The sequence below is a fragment of the Nycticebus coucang genome, chromosome 1 (assembly GCF_027406575.1).
Source record: "Nycticebus coucang isolate mNycCou1 chromosome 1, mNycCou1.pri, whole genome shotgun sequence".
NCBI classification, from domain to species: domain Eukaryota; kingdom Metazoa; phylum Chordata; class Mammalia; order Primates; family Lorisidae; genus Nycticebus; species Nycticebus coucang.
In genome coordinates this window covers 80813593-80841367 of record NC_069780.1, presented here as the reverse complement: position 1 = coordinate 80841367, position 27775 = coordinate 80813593, and the positions used below count along the sequence as shown (strand labels likewise).

General features: G+C 38.4%; 1 protein-coding gene across 1 annotated transcript in view; it reads left to right on the top strand.

The window, feature by feature from the left end:
• The window catches only part of DCHS2 (dachsous cadherin-related 2), a 257837-nt gene that overhangs the window by 175792 nt on the left and 54270 nt on the right, over positions 1–27775 (top strand). Inside the window, exons 13-15 of the mRNA XM_053597835.1 lie at positions 11587–11721; positions 12404–12613; positions 18622–19479. Coding sequence (XP_053453810.1) covers positions 11587–11721; positions 12404–12613; positions 18622–19479 — 1203 coding nt within the window. The remainder of the gene's footprint in view (positions 1–11586; positions 11722–12403; positions 12614–18621; positions 19480–27775) is intronic.

Below are 27775 nucleotides of genomic sequence, written 5' to 3'. Positions count from 1 at the left end.
ATGCGGTTGAGGGACAGAGGTCCAGTTAGAAGTAGCAAGCCACTGCCCAGTTGCTTTAGGAAAGCCACTCTCTTACCTCTGTGATGCCCAGTGAGGATGATTAGAATGGTCCCGGGTGCGAGGATAAGAATGGTCCCGGGTGTGAGGATTATAATGGTCCCCGGTGTGATTAGAATGGTCCCAGGTGTGAGGACTAGAATGGTCCCAGGTGTGAGGATTAGAATGGACTCAGGTGTGAGGATTAGCATGGTCCCACGTGTGAGGATTAGAATAGTCCTAGGTGTGAGGACTAGAATGGTCCCAGGTGTGAGGATTACAATGGTCCCAGGTGTGAGGATTAGAATGGTCCTGGGTGTGAGGATTACAGTGGTCCTGGGTGTGAGGATTAGAATGGTCCCACTGTGAGGATTAGCATGGTCCCACGTGTGAGGATTAGAATAGTCCTAGGTGTGAGGACTAGGATGGTCCCGGGTGTGAGGATTAGAATGGTCCTGGGTGTGAGGATTACAATGGTCCCGGGTGTGAGGATTACAATGGTCCCAGGTGTGAGGATTAGAATGGTCCTGGGTGTGAGGATTACAATGGTCCTGGGTGTGAGGATTAGAATGGTCCCAGGTGTGAGGATTAGAATGGTCCCAGGTGTGATGCCAGATCACAGTTTTCTTGCTTGCTGACTAAAGAGGTTTTTTTGCCATAGCTCAGCAGATTTTGAGGTACATCTTCAGTAGGCTAATACCTAAGCATTTTGTGAAGTCTAACCACCAAGTACCACCATTCTTGTCCCCACCAGTTGGTTTTGTAACAGTGGCAAGGGCTTCACCTTCTTTTTCTTGGCAGTCTTAGATTTGAAACCCACTGTGTTTGCTCTTATATGTCTTATACGTCGCCTTTCTGGAATACACAGCAGATGGGAGTATCTGCCTATTCCTCTGATGAGAACAGTATTTCAGCTGCAGTGGGGCTTCCCCTTCTTGGCCTTAGGTTTCTTCTCTTTATTTTATTTATTTATATTTTTAGAGACAGAGTGTCTCACTTTATCACCCTCGGTAGCGTGACGTGGCATCACAGCTCACAGAAACCTCCAACTCCTGAGCTTAAGCGATTCTCTTGCCTCAGCCTCCTGGTTTCTTCTCTGTATTAACAGGTTTCTTCTCTTTAGAAACCTGCTTCTCAACTTTTTCACCCGCCACTTGCAAAAATGGAAAAGAGCAAAAGCTGTGTGTGTAACTTTGAACAAGCTAGTAATCTCTGTTCCTCTGTTGTCTGTAAAATGGGGATAATAATGATCCTAATTTGTAGTTTTGTTATGAGTATGAATGAGTTATTACATGCAAAGAGCATAGACCAGTGTCTGGCACAATTAATGATCTATAAATAGTGACATCATCATTACTGTTATCACTGTCATTATTAATATCAACCACTGTGTCCAGATGTAATTTTGGAGTGAACAGTTACAAGGACTTTATAAATTTCTTAAACTTGCTTTTTAGTATCACTATGGCTATTCTGGCTCAGTAACTTTAATAGATCTTTCTGTTAAGATGAACTGTTTTAGTTAATTGTCAATCAGAGGGACAAAAGAGACATTTACTTGAGCTTTTAAACTAAATTATAGACCATTTGAATGCTTTGTCTTTTGGAAAACGTCACCTTTTAATGAGATGTACTTTACATGAATTCGTATGTGATACTAAGCTTCCTTTTCAAGGGCTAACCTAATCTTTCCTTTTTCTACCAGAGTGGGGCAGTGTGATCAAAGAGATTTCTTTCTAAGCTCCATGACACCAAACTGAAGCATGCTAAGGATTCTTTGTTCCAGTCTGTGCTTAGAGAATCTATTTAGCACATTTTTTGCAGTATTCATTTTTAGGGTGTCAGAAATAGTGAAAAACATACATGAGCTTTGTGTTTCGCGGTAATTCCAGTTCAGTAAGGATCTGTTAGCATGTTTCCTGTTGCAAACAGAGAAGTACCAGTGCCCAGGCCTCTGGGCAACACAAAAACCAGAATATACAAACATGTGTGGAAGCTGTTGCTGATGTTTTATGATTTAGCAATCACTGAGGTACATAAAATGCTTTTCCTGTTGACCTTACTGTGTTTTATGAAATTTATGTTTTGTAATCGACTCTGTTGAAAGCATTTCTTTTGCTTTTATATTTGAAAAGGGAGAAAAAAATTTTTCTCTTAAATTTTTGTGCCTGTCAACTAAAGATGATTACCATAAATATGCTCCTCTGATTTCTACTGTCAAGTTGTCCAGTATTCATGTTATTTTTTTAGAATGAGTAGTTTACAACCTGTTCATTATAATTGAATTGAAAGTTTATTATTCTAGAGATTATAGTTTGCTAAGAATTTAGATGCAAAATTATTATTTTTTTGGCTTTGCATTAATGGATGTTTGAACACATTAACCTCTTCATGAGCCTCATATATCCTTATATGTTTTAGAGATAATTTGATTTACTGGAAACTCAGTGTTTTTAATGAGGCCAGATCTGTTAAGTGGTTATATAAGTGCATGTGAATATTTGTGTGTATGCATGTGCTTTTGAATATATTTTTACTCAGTCTTTTTTTTTTCTTTTTTATTTGTTGGGTTAAAACAATGAAATGGGATTATGCATGAGAATTAAATGACGTAGTCAAGATTTTAACATCATGTTGGAATTTATGAATGGTTTACTTAATAGTATGTATTTTTAAAAAATACTGTGGCATTACCTAATACTAGCGAGCTTAACATGTTTTCTGGTATTCTACAGTGCAGTTTTAAAAATGTAAGTGTACAGTGTTGTTTGGCATTCAAAAGCCCCAGGGATTTGAGAACTGAATGTTTATGGTGTATGACTCACACTAGTTCTAACAGGAGTTTCTTCTTATATTAAAAGGAAAAAAACAACTACCAGATTTTAACTAAGGTATTAAAACTGCTGCAGCATTTGGTGCCACCAACAAGAGCTTTATTGTTAGTGAAGAAAGATCTACCCCTTCTAGCCCCTGCCCCGCTCCTGGGAGGAAAGACCACACCCTCTGGCTGATACATTGCTCAATGGTGTTGAACACAAAATAATTTAACATTGCCATACAGGGCCATACAGAAACATTGATTAGTTTGTAATGTAGACTCTATTCCCTAAACATGTACTTGCTAACTGGGGTCATCTTGAATAAACTCTGCATCCGATTTTCTGGAACCCCTGCTACTGAACTAGAAGTCCAACTACACCTCTACGTCGACACTTGAGCCAGGGAGAAATACAGTATTTTACCAAATTCAAGGCACCATTAAGTGTAAGATGCATCTAATTTCAGAAATGCGAAGGAAAGTGTGTCTTAGAATTAATGAAATATGGGAAATGGGGGTTCATGGTCTTAGTCTTTGGAATACTTCTACGAGGCTGATAGGTTTATCTTCTTGTGAAGTTATGAGGTACCATTCAGTATATCCTTTAGAAGGAGAGTTATTCGTTCATATATCAAAGAATAAAGAATATGGATTCTAAAGTATCTGAATGGATAGCATTTTACTATAATAATTTCTCATTCCAGTAGGCATGCTAGCTGGCTATTCAGTTTTTTAAAATCGATTTTGATTTAAATCGATCCCCAGTACCATCTACTCAGGAAAAATATCCACCTGCTGTTCCTTATGCAGCTACTAGCAGTTATTCACTGCAGTGCTCCCTCATTCTTTCACCAATGTTATTTGCCCACAGTTTTAGATTCATTCCAGTCAATTCGGGTGTGTATGCAGAGATCCATAGGAATCAGGCGCAAATCAGTCTTCCTGACTTTGTGCCTCAAATTTAGCCAAGGTCCTAAGAGAGGGGCCAGAGGAGCACTGGGCATTTCCAAATTTGAATTTCCAAGTCAGAGGCCATGGGAAGTTTGCCACAGAAAAGTCACAATGACAAGGTAATTGATGCCACACCCATTCAGGCTGGAGTGCTTCTTCTAATTCCTTAGTGCCAGTCTGCTTGTCTTTTGTAGATATCTGGTTGGCCCTGTCTATATAAATTTTCTTTGTATAAACTCCTATTACAAATTCATTTGAAGAGAGTTACCAAAATTGAGTTACCAAAAGAATAAGGACCAATCATAGCCTCACTCATATAGAGATAATCACTGTTAAAACTTTGGTTTTACGGTACTGTTAATACATAGCATTATCATTGTATAATTATTTGCCTGTCTGCTTTCTTTCTAAGCTTTAGACATCTAGATCATGTGCTTTTATTCCAGGTCCTTAGGATAGTACAATATATGACATAAAAACTCAATAGACAGACATTTTTGACTACAAAGTCTGAGAAACTAAAGCTTGTGTGACATAAGATGTAAACTGCCTCAAGCTGCCCTTGCCCTTCAGAAATTCATTCATTTATTTATTCTTTCGTTCAATCAACCAGGGATGTTCCTAATTTTGTTTTAGAAATGCCTGGGTGTGTGAGCATTGTGTTGAGGAATTTCATGAAAAATTATCTTCCTAAAAAGTTAATCTGAAAATAACACCCCCCCCAACCAGAATTCATTGTCAATCCCCCATTGTTTGGTAGTAGGGGGGTGAGGTTAGAGCTCTTTTAGCTCCACAGCCAACTTTCCTCTCTATCTTCAACTGCTATCAATTTCCTCTCCTTTAGGATAGGGTTCTGCAAAACTTTTCCTGTAAATTTAAATAGTAAATATTTTAGACTTTGCAGGACACTCAGTCTCTTTTGCTCAACTCTGACATTGTAGCAAGAGAGAAGTCACAGATAACACATTAAGAAATGAGTATGGCTGTTGTTCCTGTGAAACTTTATAAAAAACAGGGAGTGGGCCAGACTTGGCCACTGGGCTGCATTTCTGCCAATCTCTGGTTCAACACGTATGCATCCAACTAAGACATGAAGTTACTTGCTACTTTCTGTTCATCATATCCAATTATCTTGATGTCCTTAAAATAGTGGACCAATGTCGTGTTCTGTTGGATGCCAAGATGATCAATATCTCTGCTCAGTAACTGATGACTAACAGTGGAACAGTTTGTGTAAAGGTGTACTGCTGTTCCTGCTGGGTGAAAGCCAATGACATCTGTTAGTCTGTACAAGCTGATATGGAGTGTTGGTCCTCAAAGGTGGTCCCAGGACTAGTGGCACATCATCAGCCTACAAAGAGCACCTCCCATGCAGCTTCTAAGGATGCTGGTGGTCTCTAACTAGTATCTTTCCCAGTTGCCTTATGAAGGGGGGTGTCTTCTGAACTCTGGGAAAATACAGAGAGGGGAAGATGGTGACGATGTCATACATGGTAAGTTCATCCCAATATTCCTATTTCCTTGAGCTTTGGATTCTTTATTGGACTGTATGGAAGAAAATATCTAGTGGTGACCACTGAATCCAACCAAAGAAACTGTCAAGAGATAGAATTCTAGGCACTAACACACTAAATTCAGAATCTCTATTAGACATTGTAACATTGTACATCAGTAAATGCATCCTAAACCAATGTCATATTTTATCTTCCTGGGTCTTGTATCCTTAGAAATGATTTCCACACTTATTTCCAAGATTTATGCCAATATAAATTAGAAAAATTTCGCTGTTCTTTTGAAATTATAAGCTCGCTCGAACTGAGTCTGATTAATACTTGGCCAACCACAATATGTTAGAATCTAACTTTGGTTATGGGTGTTCACATAAATAGAATCTTCTTGGAAGGTACTTGTTTTATCTGCCACTCAATTTGAGTCTGATCTTCAGGGAGATTGTGTTAAGGCTTCCATAGAAGTTTCCAGTTGGATAACTAAGTTTAAAGCCTGAGATGGTAATTGTCTTTCTGTAAGTTCCTAGTACAATGCAAAGCCTCATCCACATGATATTCCTTCTCACTATCACATGATCCAAGTCAGCACTGTTTGATTCTCTTAGGAATTTGAATCCTTTAGTGGTCACTTCATCACAATCACATACCATTGCTAATTTACTTAATCATGATAGCTCCCCAAATGTTGAATTACTAGTACTGCATTTTCCATGGGCAAGGAACTTATCACTGCACTCAAAACCAAAGGTATTACCACACTGATGCCAGAATGCCTGTTACATGAGACCTACTCCTGGTGCCCAGTGCTCTATTAGTCATACTCAGGCAGGAGACTAGAGACTACAATATAGGTGTCGGATGGCTGAGTAAACAAAAATGGAATACTGGGGTAATCAAACAAATACCTCAGAGAAGCAGCTATCATCCCTGTTACTAGGAGAAAAGGGGGAAGAGGTTTGAACTATCAAACCCAGAAATAAAAATCGAGAGAAGGGACACTACAGAGCCTGGTCCTGGGAGTTCCAAAAGTGACTGAATAGCACTGTCCTTTGCCAAGAGGGACAGTAAGACACTGGGGAGAAAGAAGTCCCCTTTCTTCTCTTTCTGACTTTCAGTCTCTATCTGGTGTTTCTTTGTGGCAGACCCTATCAGGAAGTCAACCGGTAATGAGAAGAGTGGTTTACGGGCCCCTGGCCCCCTGGCCAGAGCAGGGAACAGGAGGAGGGATTCAGATGTGAGACAGGGTGGGCGAATAATTAGTACCCATGTAAAGAGGGTTGTAGGGAGGAGTAGAGAAGGAATGGCAACTGCAGGGACCTCAGCAGAAAGAAGCCTGGTGTGCTTAGAGGACAGGCGGGAAGCCAGGGGGCCCAGAATCTACTGGTTGAGTGAGTCCCTGGGGAGAAGCAGAGCCCACTTCATATGGGACTTTGTCTTCTGTGACGAGGTATTGGATTTTATTTTGAACGCATTCAAACATGGCTTTTTTCCTACTTACCCATTCATCTTTGTTCAACTTAAGGGTCTCAGGTTACACAGAAGGCAACTCACCTTAGCCAGTCACATGTTACTGTGTGGAATCGTAGCTGCCAGCTTGCTTATCTGTAGCCAGCGCTACGCTCTGAGCACTGTGAGCATAGAGAATTTGTCTCTTTACTAGCACCTAGCCTGGTACTTTGGCACCTACTATCACTCTGTCTTTATTGAATGAGATCATTAATGAACAAACTACCTGGGATAAGTCTTCCCTAATCCACTTCCTCACTGATTTCATATATTGGGTTTTTTTTTTTAAGTTCAAAATACTTTATTGCTAAAAAATGCTAACAATCATTTGAGCCTTCATCAGGTCATAATCTTTTTGCTGGTGAAGGGTCTTGCTTTGATGTAAATGGCTGTTGATGGATCAGGCAGTGGTTGCTAAAGGTTGGGGTGGCTGTGGCAATTTCTAAAAATATAAAACAACAGTAAAGTTTGCCATGTTGACTGACTCTTCCTTTCATGAAAGACTTCTCTGCAGCACGTCATGTTGTTTGATAGTAAAATTACCCTTCCTAGAACTTCTTTTAAGATTGAAGCCTATTCTCTCAAACCCTTCCATGCTTTATCAACTAAGTTTAAATAATATTTTAAATCCTATGTCACTTCAACAGTGTTCACAGCATCTTCCCCAGAAGTAGATTTCATTCAAGAAACCAAAACCCTTGTACCCCCCATAATATTTGAAAATACAAGGTGGCCATAAAGTTGGTGTGCAATTTCAAATTGCATACCGTTTTAAATTGCACATAATCTTTATATATATAATGTATAAAAAGGATAAAAAATAAGTTAAAATTAACACACTGATTCCAGTGATTTCATAAAATCTGTTACACCTTCTATAAGGCATTGATTTAATTACCTCCCCCAGTAGAGGGAAATTGAGGACCAAGATAATTATTTAGTGACAACTTTCCAGTACCTGACACTTATGTACATGTACATTGCATAAATGAACACATGAATGAATAAATTACTGAATGAATGAATGATACAACCAGATAACTGGAGCTCAATGCAGATACATGGGTGTTATCTGCATATGGGTACAAACTGAAGACATGTTTACAAGTGTACATGAGGTGACAGTGACATGTAACTGGCATACCAGTTGTCAGTATACTCCACTCCAGGAAGCAGGAAAATAATGTCATAGAAAAACCAAAAATAAAAGTATACTTTTTCTGGGTGGTGCCTATGGGTCAGTGAGTAGGGCGCCGGCCCCATATACCGAGGGTGGTGGGTTCAAACCCAGTCCCAGCCAAACTGCAACCAAAAAATAGCCAGGCGTTGTGGCGGGCGCCTGTAGTCCCAGCTATGCTCGAGGCTGAAGCAAGGAAATCACCTACGCCCAGGAGTTGGAGGTTGCTGTGAGCTGTGATGCCACAGCACTCTACCGAGGACAATAAAGTGAAACTCTGTCTCCTCAAAAATTCTTTTTCTTTTATCCTTTTACTTCTCCTTCCCTTTCTGCTTCTCTCCCTCCCTCCTTTGTTTTATTCCTTTCTTTCTTTTTGTCTGTTTTTTTTTTTAACAGAAAAAAAATGGTAAGAATTAGAAATGACCAGTAGATTTTATAACCAGACCAGAAGGTCCCTGTAGAAAGAGTATCTGGGAGTGGCAGTGGTTTGGAGCTAGCTGCAGAGACTGGTTAGTATTTTTTAAAGAAATTCGGCTATCAAAAGGGTACATGTGAAACTTAGTAAATGTAGAATATAAATGTCTTAACACAGTAACTATGAAAATGCCAGGAAGGCTATGTTAACCAGTGTGATGAAAATGTGTCAAACGGTCTATAAAACCAGTGTATGGTGCCCCATGATCACATTAATGTACACAGCTATGATTTAATAATAAAAATAAATAAATAAAATATAAAAAAGAAATTGGCTATAAAGAGAAGAAAAACTTAATTTTTATAGCTAGAAAAGAATATGATTTAATGGAAAAAATTTTTAAGAGAAAGACTAGAACTGAAATAAAATTTACCAGAGAGGGTACTTGAAAAGTTGCCTTTGCCATTGAGACAGAAAGCAGGGGGTAGAGTTGGGTATGGCTTCCAGCTGTCCAGGGCGAGGGAGTTCTTTCCTGATGCCTCCCTTCTCTTTGGGAAATAAAATGGGAAGTACTCTGTGGGAAGGGGTTGGGAGGAGGGTGGCTAAGAGCACTGTAAGGGAGAGGAGTGACCAAGGAGACGTAGAGAGATGGCAGATGACATTGGCATTTCCGTGGCCTTAATCCATGCTGCTCTGAAAATTTTGCTAGCCCTAGTCATCTGTTAGGTTTTCCAGGGGAGCAGGAAGATGGTTGGTATGATCCCAGGCTGAGGCTTTGTTGGGTGTCTTTGGCAAAAGGGCCACAGGAACTGAGAAAATACACAGAGGAGTTGTAGTGGTAGCTCACAGATTGGACTGGAGAGGGAAAGAAATGAATCAAGAAGGGGAATCCTACAGTAGGAGAGATTAAGAAGTGAGGGGACTGTGGGTCTTGAGGTCTTAGGGCAGAGACATCCATGCACATTCACACAGGGGTGCAGGTACACGGGGGCACACACATCCTTCAGGAGGACATCCTCACCCTCACGACCATCTTCAGATTCCAATTTCCAGTTTGCTTAGTGAGGCCATGGACTCAGATGAGTTTCTTTTTTTTGTTTTCTTAGTTCTCAAGTTGTATGATGCTGTGTTTGTCCTGGAGGATTATAAGGGTGTGAGGAGGAAGAAGCAAGGCACTAATTCAGTTCTAAAAGAGCCACAGTCAGACAATTTTAATTTACTGCCTCTTACCTAAGTTGTGTAGAGTAGGAAGTTTGGCATAGGAAGTTTGAAAAATATATGTATGTGCACAAATTATAGTTACAAGTAAAGACCTCACTTACCCTTGATAACGGATGAGTGGGGTTGAAGGTCCAAGAGCGATATAGAATTATAGAATGATAAGATCTGTAAGTTTCTGAAAAGTCAGAGGAATCTTGACGGCAGTGGTAAGGCACACTAGAGAATAACAGGAACAGGGTTGGAAAGAGAAAGTGTAAGGGTTTGAGCTCATGTTTGAACCTCAGAAGACATTTTCTAGGCTTAACATGTATAATATGGAACACCATATAATATGTAATAATATATAATACAAATGTATTGCGTATTATAATATATAATATCATACATTATAACATTGATATATTAATTTATATAATATATGTGATATATATAATTTATATAATATATAATCTGCAATAGAATTTATAAAATATAATACCATCATATAACAAAAGAGTGACTTTGTTAAAAGTTGACTGGATTCCATAAGCTCCACGAAGGCAGAGGCTGTGTCCCTTTGAGGGATCACCTCTGTTTTGGACACATAACAATGTGCTCAACACACGATGCTGCTCACTTCCCCGGAGGAAAATGAAAGAAAATGTAAGATAGTAATGTTTCTGGCTTTATAATGCAGATAGAGATAGACAGGAATCACACATTTTAACAACCTAAAATTTTTGTAAATTCTGCCTTGGAATTTCTATAGAGTAGAATCTACAGAATAGACAGTGTGATCATTATGTGACCACGATATTTAATAATAATCAGTAACTTAATGTTAATAATATGCCTAGTTTCCTGATGATAGCATTAAATAATTTGATGACCTTTGGCCATATCATATCAAATATGTTGATTCTGTCTTAGTAGACTTTTTCTCAAGGTCATTAAAATGCCTGTAGATTATATCTTAAATATATTTATCCCCCAAGTGATACCATAAGAGGACATGTCCATTTGTTCATATATAAAACTGGAATTATATTCCACTTCTTCCAGCACTCAGTCCTATATCAAATCCGCTAGACCACAATGGAATTAAACTTTACTTTTTAAGACTGGCAAAATGGAAATTTGTAATTGAATTTTTCTTAGCACCAAAACAATGGTATTTCATCTTTTATTAAAGTATAACATCGTAGGATTTAACTACTGTATCTACACCTGGATTCTCGTCATTTCAGAAAAGAACTCAGGGAAAGGATTGGAAGGACCTTGTGTAAAATGCAAATAAACTACAACAGCACGGAATAAACTCATTAAAGTTAATGGTATGAATGATCTTCATAACCAGTGATGGAAATGACGTAATACTTCTCTCAGGGGAGAAATGAAACCACAAAAATATGGGGAGAATTATTTTCAAAATGCATAATAACATAGCACCACATTTCTCATTTCAGATAGGAGAATGAACACGAAGCGAAAAGCAAAACAACAACAACAAAAAAATACACATTGAAACAACTCTATAGGCTTGCCTCTGGAGTGAAGAATAAACAGCGTATTATAACCAAGCCCAGGCTCTGAAAAAGAGCGTCAATCTACAGAAATTGTCATTTGTCCTGCAAATTATGTCATTAAATCACAATCGGGGTGTTAGAAGGAGTAATTAGGAATATGCTGTAGAGTTGCACACTCATAAGAAATTTTTTATGGGAAGGAAAAAATCCTAAGCATTCACTGTGGGGAATTCTCATAAGACTTTTGAAAATCGAACATTTCAGCCCATGAGGCTTTTATTTAGCAGGAACAGCCAGAAGTGTTTTTCTTTTACCTTAATTTGAAGGCTGTTTAAGAATCTTGCCTGTTTCATCATTGGTATAATGTGTTCCAAGGCAAAGGAGTGGGAGAAATGGATGAATAGATTCCGAGGGATAACTGATAGGTTTTTCTTTATGTTTGCCTCAAGGAATCAATTCCAGGCTTCATTTTGAAATCCTGCCAGGTCCTTCACTTGGATTGTTCGAGATAAATTCCGAAACTGGAGAAGTAGTGACAAACACCACGCTTGACAGAGAAGTTCAAGAAATCTTCACCCTTAGGGGTAAGGGACCCTTTGACTATAAAATATTAAGTTCAATGGTGAAACGTTACATTTCAGTAAAGTGTCTTTAAGTAAAATATTATCGACCCAGTGGTACCTGATTAGTCTGATTATGTCTAATTAGAGCAGTGTTTTTCAACCTTTTTCATCTCACGGCACACTTAAATTATGTTGATCAGGAAAAAAAAGAGTAAAAAAAGAATATACTTATTGTGCCTTGAACTCTTTTGAAAATAATTTTATTAATGATCTTTAATAATGTTCACAGCAAGCCTGGCGCCATGGCTCATGCCTGTAATCCTAGCACTCTGGGAAGCCAAGGTGGGTGTATTACTTAAGCTCAGGAGTTCAAGACCAGCCACAGCAAGAGCAAGACCCCATCTCCACTAAAAATAGAAAAAGTGACTGGGCGTTGTGGTGGGCACCTGTAGTCACAGCTACTTGGGAGGCTGAGGCAGGAGGATGGATTGAGCCCAGGAGTTTAAGGCTGCTGTAAGCCATGGCGTCATGTCACTCTACCCAGGGCAACAGCGGGAGACTCTGTCTCAAGAAGAAAAAAAATGTTCGTGGCACACCTAAGATCCTGTCATGGCACATTGGTTGAAAATCACTGAGTTAGAGCAATATATTTTAGGTGTGAATTAAAGGGCACAACTCACACCATCTTTGTGTTCCTTGTCAGTGCTCGTACGAGATGGGGGAGTCCCTTCACTGTCCAGTACCACAACAATTCTCTGCATTGTAGAAGATGAAAACGATCATGCGCCAGAGTTCATTGTCCCCAGTCATGACATTGAGATTCTGGAAAACCAAGAGCCAGAGGTTGTCTATGCTGTCTTGGCCTCTGATATGGATGCCGGCAATAACAAAGCCATCAAATATTATATAACTGGTAAGTATTTTTTTATTAAAATTTTTCCCAGGATTCCAACTGAGTGGACATGCACTATAGGTTGATTATTCCGCACTTGATATGTGTTGTCTTTCCCTACAAAATACCTACCCAGTGAGACTCTCCACCTCCTTCCAACAGCCATCTGAACCACTGCCCTCCACGTTTCTAAACAATCTACCCTTGCAAACTCCTGTGAATTTTCTCCCATACTAACATTAGTGGATGTACAGATAGAACAGACAGCGTTTTTCTATTTTTGTTTTCTTTCATCTGACCAGATTTTGTGTTATTGTTTATTTTTCTTTCCTCAGAGACACAGTCTTACTGGGTCATTTCATCTGGCCCCTATCTGCAGCTCCATCGGTAAACCAGTGTTTCCCACCTTTATTTGCATCCTAGATCTAGGTCCTGTGAAAGGATAAGTTTTTAAAAAGTAAAGCATTAACTGTCATGCAAATGTAAAATGAATACCTGCCAATAATTTTATTTAATTTACTAATTAATGAGTGAACCAAAAAGATGTCAAAATCAGTTCAAGAATTCCAAGACACACACATTCAAGAGGTCTGTCTGCAGGGCAATAAGCGTGGTGCTCCATCAGACCCTCCCCAGTCGCAGGCTGGCTCCTTCTCTGAGAATCTCTGCCAGTGGTCCTCAGCCTTTCTTTGCTCAACTTAAACGAATCTTGGAGAACCATGTATCTTCCTCTCTACACACACATATTTTTCAGTTGTCAACTAAAATACTTTTCCTTAAGTTTAAATAATGACAAAAGTGTGTTTCCTAGCGTGTCTTAAATATTGACACATTAAAATATAACTGTCATATCACCTTTTAAAAAGTATCCAATAGAATTTAAAAATACCTTTTAAAAAAATAAATGAATTGCATCATTGCCTTGCCATCTCTGTTCCTGGCCATGTATGGCTGTGCGTGCCTCCTTACTGTCCCAAAGTCCCCACCTGATCTGCCCAAGCAGAGGACACCCTGTTGGCTAGTTCAGAAAGAAACTAGGAGCACCCACCCCTTGGATGGCAGCGGGACTCACATCTTACAGGAGCAGTGTGAGGAAGACAGAGCATCCCTTGGATGCCACCTGACAGGCCGCCATGCCCGAGACATGGGCTCAGAAGATGCTACAGGTGACTGAGTAAAGGTGAAGGATGAGCCTCAAAGAAGACAACAGGGTTGTCTGCTAAAACTGCCCTTCTAAATTTAGGCCTTTAGAACCCAGACCTAAAATGTCCCCCACCCCTCAAAGGAAGGAAGGCTGCCCAGTGGGAGAAGAAGGTTACTGGCAAAGATGACAACAACCTACAAAAACCAAGATGCCTGTACAGTGAGTCATAGAGAACAGAGGCGCTGGTAGGGCCACGTGACGGGTGTATTTTCACAGCTCTGCCCTTCCAGTGACTCTGAAATTATAGTATGTCACAGCTCTGCCCTTCTAGTGACTCTGAAAGTATAGTATTTATTTATTTACTTTTTTTAAAGAGTTTATAAAAATATAAAATTTCATTTTTTAATTTTTTCCAAATATACAAATGTGTGTGTTTATATACATATAAGTAAGATTTTTCAGTGACAAGGTTTGCGTTGTTTTTATTTCTTGAATTAATATTTCTACATGTGTCAGGTTGGCAATCTTGTTTTCAGTTCTTGGTGTGCTCCCGGCCAAAAAGTCAGCAGACACATTAAAGTAAGGCAAGCACAGGTGAAGGTTATTGGGTAAATTAAGATACATTTGCCACAGACAACAAATAGAATAGACCCCCTGTCATAACAGGAGGGCCGGGAATTATGGGTTGGTATACTGTTTTATGTTTCTTAGGCCGAGCCCTCCCCTGTGATGGATAGTTGGGAGTTAAATAACCTGGGCCTTACTGTGTATTAGGGTCTCCCATGAGTCTCTCTGAAAGTCTGTGGTGAGAGATGAGGTTGAACTGCAATGTAGGTTTAGGCAAATGACATGATAATGAGCCTTAGGTTGTTCTAGGTCACCTTCCAGACCCTGTGCAGACTGTGCTGCTTGGCCCATTGGCTAGGGAATCCTCTGTATTCTTTTGCCCTTGGCAAAGTTCTGCCTGGCAGATGGGTAGGGTGTTCTCTCCTTCCCCAGGTCTGGCAACTGCTTGGGGGCCCACCTTTGTGCCCAGGGGGCCTGAAATTGCTCACTGTCCACCTAACACATCCTTGAAGAATTTTATTATAACGTAATAGACGTTTATGCTTAAAGTATTGATCATTTTATTACACTTTTCTACAATTAAAATGTGTATAAATTGAAATTTAAGATTTTTTTTAATTTCTGATGAACGTAAGGATCTAAGTTTTGAAAATTATTTTAGATTGGTATTGTGATTGTAAGACTTAAATCGTTAAAGTATATTCCAAACTTTGACAAATAACCAAACACGAAAAGTAAAATTGTATTGAAAACGCATCTTTAAATGAGATTGAAGGGGTCTTTTTTCCCCCCAATTAGTTTAGGAACCTAGGAATGCAGACTCCTTTTTGCTAAAATAAGGCAAGATACCCCACTGAAGCCATTGCTGTTTTTCTTTGTTAGAGACGTAAGCTCTGAGAATATTTTTATTTATTTATTTTTATTTTTTATTTATTTTTATTAAACCATAGCTGTGTACATTAGTATGATCGTGGGGCACCATACACTTGGTTCATAGATCGTTTGACACATTTTCATCACATTAGTTAACATAGCTTTTGTAGCATTTTCTTAGTTATTTTGCTAAGAACTTTACATTCCACATTTACTAGGATTCACATATACCCTTGTAAGATGCACCGCAGGTGTAATCCCATTAATCCCCCTCCTTCCCCCTCCCTCCCCCCTCCCTCCCCTCCCTTTCCCCTTTCTCCCTATTCTTAGGTTATAACTGGGATATAGCTTTCATGTGAAGGTCCTACATTAGTTTCATAATAAGGGTGAGTACATTGGGTACTTTTTCTTCCATTCTTGAGACACTTTACTAAGAAGAATATGTTCCAGTTCCATCCATGTAAACATGAAAGAGGTAAAGTCTCCATCTTTCTTTAAGGCTGCATAATATTCCATGGTGTACATATACCACAATTTATTGATCCATTCGTGGATCGATCATACATCATGACCAAGTCGGTTTTATCCCAGGGTCTCAAGGCTGGTTCGATATACGTAAATCTATAAATGTAATACAGCACATAAACAAATTAAAAAACAAAGACCATATATGATTCTCTCAATTGATGCAGAAAAAGCTTTTGATAACATCCAACATCCATTCATGATTAGAACACTTAAGAAAATTGGTATAGAAGGGACATTTCTTAAACTGATAGAGGCCATCTACAGCAAACCCACAGCCAATATCATATTGAATGGAGTTAAATTGGAATCATTTCCACTTAGATCTGGAACCAGACAAGGCTGCCCATTGTCTCCATTGCTCTTTAACATTGTAATGGAAGTTTTAGCGACCGCAATTAGGGAAGAAAAGGCGATCAAGGGTATCCACGTAGGGTCAAAAGAGATCAAACTTTCGCTCTTCGCAGATGATATGATTGTATATCTGGAAAATACTAGGGACTCTACTACAAATCTCTTAGAAGTGATTAAGGAATACAGCAGTGTCTCAGGTTACAAAATCAACATTCATAAATCGGTAGCCTTTATATATACCAACAATAGTCAAGTTGAAAAAACAATTAAGGACTCTATCCCATTCACAGTAGTGCCAAAGAAGATGAAATACTTGGGAGTTTATCTAACAAAGGACGTGAAAGATCTATATAAAGAATATTTTTTTTAAATGGGAGAATTACTATTACTACAGAACTAAATTTAGTATTTGTACTCCTTAGTTATAAGCCAAAAAATTAACTAATAGTTTTTATTTTTATTTATCACTTAAAAACTTGAATAGGCCCCACAATTTAATTGATAGAAAAGACCCTCTCCAACTGCAAAAGGATGTTTCCCCTGGCATTAAAGTCAGTGACTGTTTCAACATTGAACAACAATATTGGGAATGACCCCTTTATTTGGCACCTCATCTATGTGGGTGAGAGGTGAGCCTTTCTTTTCTAGTGTGCAAGAAGAGTGATTATAAAACGTGGGTGTGGGAAAGATAAATCCCATGATCCCAGGTGAGTTCTTAGGCAGAACAATTTAAGGAATAAGGTTATTAAAACTGAACTTCAAAAAATTACCATAAAACTACCTGTTCCCAGGTGAACTCCTTGGAAAGCTTCACATAACCCCAGCTGTACTCAGACCTCATTTTAAAGATGACTAAGTACCCTTCATTCATTCTTCTAAGCCAGATCATGAATCTTCCTTCCTAACTCCTTTTTCTCCTTCATATTTTTAGAATGTGTCTACTTCCTATGTACACATTATTTCAGAAACTTCTTGTTGCTCAAGTAAATTACTATAACAGACTCCTAACCTTCCCCCGTTTTCTGAGCAAGCTTTGACATTGCTACCTCAATACTCTTCCTAACACAGAAATTTGATTCCTGACATTTTCCTGTCTCAAACCCTTCAGTGGCTCCCCCATGGAAGTATCTCCAGCAGTGTACACAGACCCCTTCATGATTTGACCCTGGCTTGCCTCTTAAATTCATGCCCTCCTTCTGCCACCCCTATAGACCCTTCCCCTCCCACCACATGCACACCCCCGGGGAACGCTGTGCATGACCCACACTAAGTAAGACATTTGCAGCCTGTTCGTTTCTTATATTCTGGGGGTCTTCACACAAGCCCTTCCCTCTGAATGGAACACTCTCTCCTCAGTAAGAGAATGGGTGTCACTTTTCCTAATAAGTGTTTCCTGCTCTCTGATGCAGGGCCGTGCTGCTTACTCTGCATGACCTTCACACTGTCCCTTCATGTCCGAGTACTGACTGGCCCTTCCTTTTAGGTTCACCCTTGGAAGCCAGATCTCATCTTCCTCTGCTCATATGTTCAATACTGAGAACATACTTAGCACATAGTAGGTGCTGGGAGAATGTTTGCTGAGTGAATGAATCACTTTATCAACAATACCACAAAAACAGGTGTGTCTGATCATACCTACTTTGGGGACAGATTAACTATACCTTGTAAATACACATGCAGGACTTCTTTCCTCGGCCTCAACACTGTCTTTTGCTGCTGTTTTCTCTGAATACCATTCCACTCCATCCCCGTGGGCCTCTGGTCCTTGGACTCTAATAATTCCCACACTACTAGGCCCGGGACTTTCATCTGCTCATCAAGAATACAACTGGCAAGCCTTTTAACCACACTTTTCCTCATTATTTTTCAGGGTTACTTTAAAATATCTTTGAAAACGTTTCATTTCTGTGTTCAGTTTTAATATTTAGTCCACTTGGTACCATGGAAGATAGTAAAGGGTAGATTATTTCAGAAGATACAGAGATGAATAAAACCTTGTCATTGCTTATGTTACAGAAGAAATAGGTACATGTCCAACCAAATCTCAAAAGCATTATGATTCATGCACAAAGTGCCATGGAGATGGAGAAGAGGAAGCTTCCTACAGTGGCGTAATGGGCGTGCAAATCTTTAGGGAGTGACAATGAGAAATTGCTGCAACCACTCTGTTAATTTCTGATTAATAATCTAAAAATGATACTAAATCCTGTTTATTATCCCAAACTCCTATTATTTTATTTCACATAAAACAGATATTTTAATCCACTCTAGAGGAAAAATAAAAACATAGGAAAAGTTGTAGATGCACACAAAAACATCATACAGCTGCAAATCAGTGAAAGCAAGAGTACTAATTATGGATTGATTTAATACTGCACTGTTTTATTCTGTTCATGAGGACAGAACATTTACTGTGTTCATTGTTATATCCTCAGTACTTAATGAAAGTAGTCATTACTCAGGAAACACATGTTTTTTAATAAACAAATATATGAATCCGTATAGTGCTAGCCAAGGGGTGCTATTTTTTCAATTCAGATGAATTTTGAATTGTTTTATTTAATAGATGGAAATACTGACGAATACTTTGCTATAAATGAAACATCTGGAGAACTCTCAACCACTCGTGCTTTGGACCGGGAGCGAGTCAACAATTTTACCCTTGTCATCCTGTGCTCTGATCTTGGGGACCCACCTAAGAGCTCTGTAACACAGTTGCAAGTAAGGGTTTTGGATGACAATGACCACAGCCCTGCCTTTCCTACGCTTTATTACCAGTCCTCTGTGAGAGAAGATGCTGAAGTGGGGACAGTGGTCCTTAAACTCTCTGCTGTGGACAAGGATGAAGGCCCGAATGGGCAAATTGAGTATTTTCTGATGGATGAGGCTTCTGGCGCATTCACCATTGATCCCGTGGAAGGCACGTTAAGAACCAGCCACACCCTCGACCGAGAAGCCAGATCACTACATACGTTTAAGGCTGTGGCCAGAGACTGTAGCACTCGAGGCTCAAGGAGCACCACAGTAATTATAAAAGTACATGTCAGTGATGTTAATGACAATAATCCGGTTTGGGAACAGAACCCCTTTGATGTTTTTCTTTCCTCCCAGTCACCTACAAACCAGATAGCCGCCATGTTGAAAGCAGACGACCCAGACTTGGGGCCCAATGGAACTGTCATTTTTAGTTTTGCAGAGACCCAGTCACTATTTTCTATTGATAAATATACAGGAGAAATTCAACTTCAGCAAAATCCATCTTCAGAATATTTTCCTATGTGGCTACAGTTGAAAGTTACAGACCAAGGGGTCCCAGCCAGAACAACCACTGGTCTCCTGGTCCTTCACATGGAAGGAGAAGATGTAAAGATTTCCTTCAGCCACCAGCTGTATAAAGGGCTTGTGGCCGAAAATTGCAATGCAGGTGAGTGTCCATTCAAGTTTTTTCCATATTACACCTGATCGGGCCAAATGCTTAAACTGTGAGGTATTGCAGATTTGAGTCCAACCAGATTTGAGTTCTTGGTATTGGAGAGTCATGGTCAACATGGTTAAGAGTAGCCTGGTCTGAGATGAAATGTTAGAGCAGAAAACAGCCAGGACCCAATTACTTCTTACCTCTAACCTTAGGTTAGAATGAATGGGGCCTTCTTCCTACTGTTCACATTATGTCTTTCTGTCCCCAGTGAGTCTTGTTCTTCATAGTTCCCTCATCTGTGGAATTAATTAATTAAATTTGGCTTTTGTAGTTTCCTTTTTTTTGTTTGGAGACAGAGGCTCACTATGTCACCCTCAGTAGAGTGCCATGGTGTCACAGCTAACAGCAACCTCAAACTCTCTGGCTCAAGTGATTCTCTTGGCTCAGCTTCCCGAGTAGCTGGGACTACAGGCGCCTGCCACAATACCCGGCTATTTTTTGGTTGCAGTTGTCATTGTTGTTTAGCAGGCCCAGGCTAGGCTCAAACCCATCAGCCTCAGTATGTGTGGCTGGTGCCCTACTCACTGAGCTATGAGTGCTGAGCCATGCTTTTGTATTTCCAATAGAGGTTTTAATTTGTTAGACCTTAACACATAAGGAAGGCTAGAGATATTTCTGGATATAATACCAACATATGGTATCCATAAACATCCAGATAGGTAAACATTTCAGCATTATCTGAAGCAATCAGTTGGGACATATGTAAGGCTATAAGACTACACTGGGAGGGGAACTGAAAGCTGCGGACATCACAGGAAAGAAAGAGAGAAGGAAAGAATGATATTTAAGGAGGCTATTGAACTTGGTTGGATGGCCCTAACCTATGCCTGGGTTGCCAGGATTTCCTGAAAAACAGTGACGGTGTGCAGAAAGTATTGATTGAGATTTGAAGCTGGCCAAACCTTTGCATGGAACATTACAGACGCTCAGATCATACCATAAACACAGAAAGGGGTTTTTCCTTTTATTTTTTTTTAAAGATTATAAATCCATTGATCAGTGTTAGAATGGCTTTGCTATAAATTATTTGATAGCATTTTATAGCTGCCAGCATGATTCCCCTCCCACACACTCCCAAAATACCTGCAATTTTAACATTTATTTTTGAGTGAAAATATATGCCTGTTGGTCACTCAAAATACCTGATCTATCAGTAGGCTCCACTTGTCATCCCGAGTGAATTTTGTTGGTATTATTAGAAATTCTCATTACTCAAAATTGTAAACTGGTTTTAACATTAACATATTCTTTTAAGAAAATAAAAATCTAAAATTTAAAATAATTCCAATGTATTTGTATTAGTTTAACATTTCTTGTTGGAAAGCCCACAGGTTCAGGTGTTGACTAACATCGTATTCACCTACTAACAACCCTAATCTTAACACCTCAATTGTTTAAAACAATGTGAAACCTGACAATGAAATTTGCAAACTTGCCACCATGCCCTTACACTGGCAGCACTGTGCAAATAACTCAGAAGGTTTCATAACCTTGATGTATCAGAGTCTCACAGCTGTGTTTGTGTTGACTTGTGGTGGCATCTTGCTGAGTGGCATTTATTATTGTTGTTGTGTGTTTTGTAATGCTGTCATGAGAATGTCAGAGCTTGAATTAGAGAAATAAACAAACATAAATTTTTGTTAAACATGGCAAGGGTGGAAGTGAAATCAAGGATATATTAGTCCAAGTTGATGCAGATAATGCCACACAGAAAATAGCACTGTAAAAATATATTATACATTTTTGTTTTTTCTGATGGGAGAGAAAGCATCACTGATGAAGAGAGGTTAGAGTGGTTGGTAATTAGCAGAAATGATGAAAACATTCATGCAGAAATTCATTGAATTGTGAGTAAAATCATCATCTGACTGTGAGAAGCATAGCAGACCAAATAAACATGGGTAGAGAAACAGGAGAATCTTAACTGAAGATCTTGGCCAACCACTCATAGCTCTTGCATCACGACAGGGCAACCAGCTCACACAGCACTGTCTGTGAGGAAGTTTTTAGCCAGTAAACAAACAGCTGTATTGGAACACCCTCCCTACTCATCTGATCTGGCTCCCAGCGCCTTTTCTCTTTACCCAAAGATAAAGGAAATGTTGAAAGGAAGGCATTCAGGACATAGAGGGTAATATGACCATGGCTTTGATGGCCATTCTAGAAAAAGAGTTCCAAAATTGCTTTGAAGGATGAACTAGATGCTGGCCTTAGTACAATGCTTTCCAAGGGGAGTACTTTGAAGGTGACTATAGTGATATTCAGCAATGAGACATACATAACACTTTTTCTACGATGTATTCACAGACTTAATGTCAGACCTTCATATAGTTTCCATTTTAAAAGCAACCAGTTGGTGGATAAAAATATTTTGAAGAGTCCATCATGAAATGTTCACTTATTCATAGAAAAAGTCACTCTCAGAGGATGCCACTTGCTGCTAATAATACACAGGCTTTCCCTACAAGAAAAGTCGCTGTCCCAGTAACTCCTACTCTTGACTCTTAATGCCATCCCCTCTCCCTGCATTTTCAGCCAAATTGGAGGGAATTTAACCATTCTAAAGCTTTTTAAAAGTTAGGCATAAACCACTTGCTTGCCTATGTTTAAATTCTCTAGAATTTTAAACAAATTTTCTAGAAAACCAGCTTTTGTTCCTTCTGTTTTCATTTCCAGCCATTGGTTATCCTGCTGAGAGTGAATCAGCAACCATGATTCCTGGTTGTGGACTATTCACAACTTTTTGCATTTCTTTACTCTATTTTTTTATTTTTTTCTTTTCCATTTTAATCTTTACTATTTCCTCCCTTCTGTTAACGTTGGGTTAAGTTTGTTCTTTTTTTCCTTGTGATGTAATATTAGGTTGTTACTTTGAGGTCATTCTTTTTCAATGTGTTTGCCACTGTTAACTTCCCTCTTTGTACTGTTTTTCTTGCATCTGATAATTTTTGGTATGTTGTATTTTTGTTTTTATCTCAAGATATTTTCTAATTTTTCTTTTAATTTCTTCTTTGATGCATTGGTTGTCCAAGAGTGTGTTAATTTCCCACGTATGTGGGGATTTTCTAGTTTTACTTTTGCTAATGATTTCTAGTTTAATTTCATTGTGGTCAGAAAAAATACTTGTCATGATTTCAATTTGCTAAATTTAAAACTTGTTTTGGGTCTGATGTGTGATCTGTTTTGGTGCATGTTCTGTCTGCATGTGAGCAGAATATTCTGCTATTGATGAGTGAAGTGTTCTATATATGTCTGTTAGGTCCAACTGGTCTTTATGTTTCCTGATTGACCTTCTATCTGGTTCATCTATCCATTATTGAAGGTGGGGCATCAAAATTCACTACTATTGTTGTGTTACTGTCCAATTATTCCTTCAATTCTGTCAATATCTGCTTCATATATTTGGGTACTCTTGCTGTTAAGTGTATATATATATATATATATATATACACACACACATAATTGCTGTGTCTTCCTGGTGAATTGACCTTTTGTTATTCAGGGTGGCCGTAAAGTTTATGTGTAATTGCACACAAACTTTACCGGCCACCCTGTATAATGTCCTCATTCATCTCTTGTCTGTTTTTGACTTCAAGTTTATTTTACTTGATATAAGTATGCCATCTTTTTTCTCTTTTAGATAGCATTTGTGTGGAATTTCTATTTCCAAAATTTCATTTTCAGCCTATTTGTATGTTCTTCTAATGTCTCTGGTAGGCAGCATATAGTTGGACCTTGATTTTTGCTTGTTTTTGTGTTTATCTATTCAACTACCTTATGTCTTTTGGGCCAATTTATTCCATTTACATTTAAAGGAATTACTGATGGGAAATGACTTACATTTCTATTTTTTAAATTATTTTTGTATGTCTTGTAGTTATTTTGTTCTTCTTTTCTTCAGTTACTACCTCCTTTTGTGTCTCATTGATTTGTTTTTTTTCTTTTTAGCAGTGAAATGATTCCCTACTTACTTCATTTTGTGTTTCTCCTATAGCTATTTTCTTTGTGGTCACTATGGGGATTACATAAATAGATTTATAAATAGATTTATAAAATAGATTTATAGCAATTGCAATAGATTGCCATAAATCTATTTTATACTTAAAATAGCTTAACTCCAATAGCATACAAAAACTCTGCTCTTTTATGTCTTTCCACACACATACTTTGTTATCAGTGTCATCAATTACATTGTTTATATTTTGTATCCATTAACATAGTTTTGTTATTATAGTTATTTTTATGCTTCATCCTTTAAGTTCTATACCAGAATTAAAAATGATTTATGTGCCACCATTGCCATATTATAGGATTCTATATTTATCTTTATATTTACTTTTACCAGAGAGAGCTTTATATTTTGTATACTTCATTTGCTCTCCAGTATCTTTTTGTTTCAGCTTGAGGAACTCACTTTCTCATATCCTATAAGACAAGTTCCATGGAGATGAAATCCCTCAGCTTTTGTTTTTCTGAGAAGATCTATTTTTTTCTTCATTTCTGAAGGACAGTTTTACAAGATACAGTATTCTTGTTTGGCAATTTTTTCTTTCAGCGCTGTTAATATTTATCATCCTATTCCCTTCTGACTTATACTGTCTTTGGTGAGAAATTCACTTAGTCTTATGAAAGCTCCCTCATACAGGGTGAATCACTTTTCCTTTGTTGCCTTTATCTTCATCATTTATAGTTTGATTTTAATGTGTTTCCATGTACAATTCTTTGGATATGCCCTAGTAGTAGTCTTCTGGTCTTGTGAGCTTCTTGAATATGGATGTCTGTTTCTTTCCTCAGATTTGGAAAGTTTTGGACTATTTTTTTTTTTTCCAATGAACCCTTAGCCCTTTGCCTTTTGTATCTCTCTCTCCTCCTTCTGAGGTTTTCATAAGTAGAATACACAAGTCCACTTGATGGTATCCCAAATTTCTTAGGCTTTCTTTGCATTTTTCTTTTTTTTTTTATTAAATCATAGCTGTGTACATTGATATGATCATGGGGCATCATTCACTAGCTTCACAGACCATTTACCAAGTTTCACATATACCCTTGTAAGATGCACCGCTGGTGTAATCCCACCAGTCCCCTTCCCTCTACCCACCTCCCCCCTCCCTCCCCTCCCTTTCCCCCTTCCCCCTATTCTTAGGTTGTAACTGGGTTATAGCTTTCATGTGAAAACCCTAAATTAGTCTCATAGTAGGACTGAGTACATTGGGTACTTTCTCTTCCATTCTTGAGATACTTTACTAAGAAGAATCTGTTCCAGCTCCATCCATGTAAACATGAAAGAGGTAAAGTCTCCATCTTTCTTTAAGGCTGCATAATATTCCATGGTATACATATACCACAATTTATTAATCCATTCGTGGATCAATGGGCACCTGGGCTTCTTCCATGACTTAGCAATTATGAATTGGGCTGCAATAAACATTCTGGTACAAATATCTTTGTTATGACGTGATTTTTGGTCTTCTGGGTATATGCCCAGTAGAGGAATTACAGGATTGAATGGCAGATCTATTTTTGATCTCTAAGTGTTCTCCATATCTCTTTCCAAAAGGAATGTATTAATTTGCATTCCCACCAGCAGTGCAAAAGTGTTCCCTTTTCTCCACATCCGCGCCAACATCTCTGGTCTTGGGATTTTGTGATATAGGCTAGTCTCACTGGAGTTAGATGGTATCTCAAAGTAGTTTTGATTTGCATTTCTCTGATGATTAAAGATGATGAGCATTTTTTCATATGTCTGAAGGCCGCACTCCTGTCTTCGTCAGAGAAGTTTCTCTTCAAATCCCTTGCCCAGCCTGCGATGGGATCCCTTGTTCTAGTCTTGCTAATGCGTTTGAGTTCTCTGTGGATTCTGGTTATTAAACCTTTGTTGGAGACATAACCTGCAAATATCTTCTCCCATTCTGAGGGCTGTTTGCTTGCTTTACTTACTGTGTTCTTGGCTGTGCAGAAGCTTTTTAGTTTGATCAAGTCCCAGTAGTGTATTTTTGAAGCTTCTTCAATTGCCCGGGGTGTCCTCCTCATAAAATACTCGCCCATCCCGATTTCTTCAAGGGTTTTCCCTGCACTCTTCTCTAGTATTTTTATAGTTTCATGTCTGAAGTTTAAATCTTTGATCCAGTGAGAGTCTATCTTAGTTAATGGTGAAAAGTGTGTGTCCACTTTCAGTCTTTTACAGGTTGCCAGCCAGTTCACCCAGCACCATTTGTTAAATAGGGAATCTTTTCCCCACTGAATGTTTTTAATTGGCTTGTCAAAGATTAAATAACGGTAAGTAGCTGGATTCATCTCTTGGTTCTCTATTCTATTCCAGACATCTACCTCTCTGTTTTTGTGCCAACACCATGCTGTTTTGATCACTATTGATTTGTAGTATAGTCTGAGGTCTGGTAGCGTAATTCCTCCTGCTTTGTTTTTATTTCTGAGTAATGTCTTGGATATTCGAGGGTTTTTCTGATTCCATATAAAACGAAGTATTGTTTTTTCCATATCTTTAAAGTATGACAGTGGAGCTTTAATAGGGATTGCATTGAAATTATATATTGCTTTGGGTCGTATAGACTTTTTAACTATGTTGATTCTTCCCAGCCATGAGCATGGTATGTTTTTCCATTTGTTAATATTTTCAGCTATTTCTTTTCTTAGAGTTTCATAGTTCTCTTTATAGAAATCTTTCACGTCCTTTGTTAGATAAATTCCCAAATATTTCATCTTCTTTGGCACTACTGTGAATGGGATAACTGTTTTTTCAACTTGACTGTTGTTGGTATATATAAAGGCTACCTATTTATGAATGTTGATTTTGTAACCTGAGACGCTGCTGTATTCCTTGATCACTTCTAAGAGTTTTGTAGTAGAGTCCCTAGTGTTTTCCAGATATACTATCATATCATCCGCGAAGAGTGAAAGTTTGACTCTTCTGACCCTATATGCATACCCTTGATCACCTTTTCTTCCCTAATTGCAGTGGCTAAAACTTCCATTACAATGTTAAAAAGCAATGGAGACAATGGGCAGCCTTGTCTGGTTCCTGATCTGAGTGGAAATGATTCCAATTTAACTCCATTCAATATGATATTGGCTGCGGGTTTGCTGTAGATGGTCTCTATCAGTTTAAGAAATGTCCCTTCTATACCGATTTCTTAAGTGTTCTGATCATGAAGGGATGCTGGATATTATCAAAAGCTTTTTCTGCATCGATTGAGAGAATCATATGGTCTTTGTTTTTTAATTTGTTTATGTGCTGGATTACATTTATAGATTTACGTATATTGAACCAGCCTTGAGATCCTGGGATAAAATCGACTTGGTCATGATGTATAATTTGTTTGATATGTTCCTGGATTCTGTTTGTTAGGAACTTGTTGAATATTTTTGCATCTATATTCATTAGTGATATTGGTCTGTAATTTTCTTTTCTTGTTGGGTCTTTTCCTGGTTTGGGGATCAGGGTGATGTTTGCTTCATAGAACGTGTTGGGTAGTCTTCCTTGTTCTTCTACCTTTTGGAACAGGTTAAGTAATATAGGTACTAATTCCTCTTTAAAGGTTTGGTAGAATTCAGACGTGAAACCATCTGGTCCTGGGCTTTTCTTTTTAGGGAGGTTTTGTATGGTTGATTCTATTTCCGAACTTGATATGGGCCTGTTCAACATTTCCACTTGATTCTGGCTATGTCTTGGAAGGTGACGTGCTTCCAAGTATCGGTCAATTTCCTTCAGATTTTCATATTTCTGAGAATAAAGTTTCTTGTAATATTCATTAAGGATTTTTTGGATTTCTGATGAGTCTGTTGTTATTTCATCTTTGTTGTTTCTGATTGATGAGATTGGAGATTTTACTCTTTTTTTCCTGATTAGGTTGGCCAAAGGTTTATCTATTTTATTGACCTTTTCGAAAAACCAGCTTTTTGATTTATTGATCTGTTTTATTATTCTTTTGTTTTCAATTTCATTTAATTCTGCTCTAATTTTGGTTATTTCTTTTCTTCTACTGGGTTTGGGGTTGGAATGTTCTTCCTTTTCCAGTTGCTTGAGATGTCCCATTAAGTTGTTAACTTCCTCTCTTTCCGTTCTCTTGAGGAAGGCTTGCAGTGCTATAAATTTCCCTCTTAGAACTGCCTTTGCGGTGTCCCAGAGGTTCTGATAGTTCGTGTCTTCATTGTTGTTTTTTTCCAAAAAATTGGTGATTTCTTTCTTAATCTCATCTCTGACCCAGCTATCATTCAGCATAAGGTT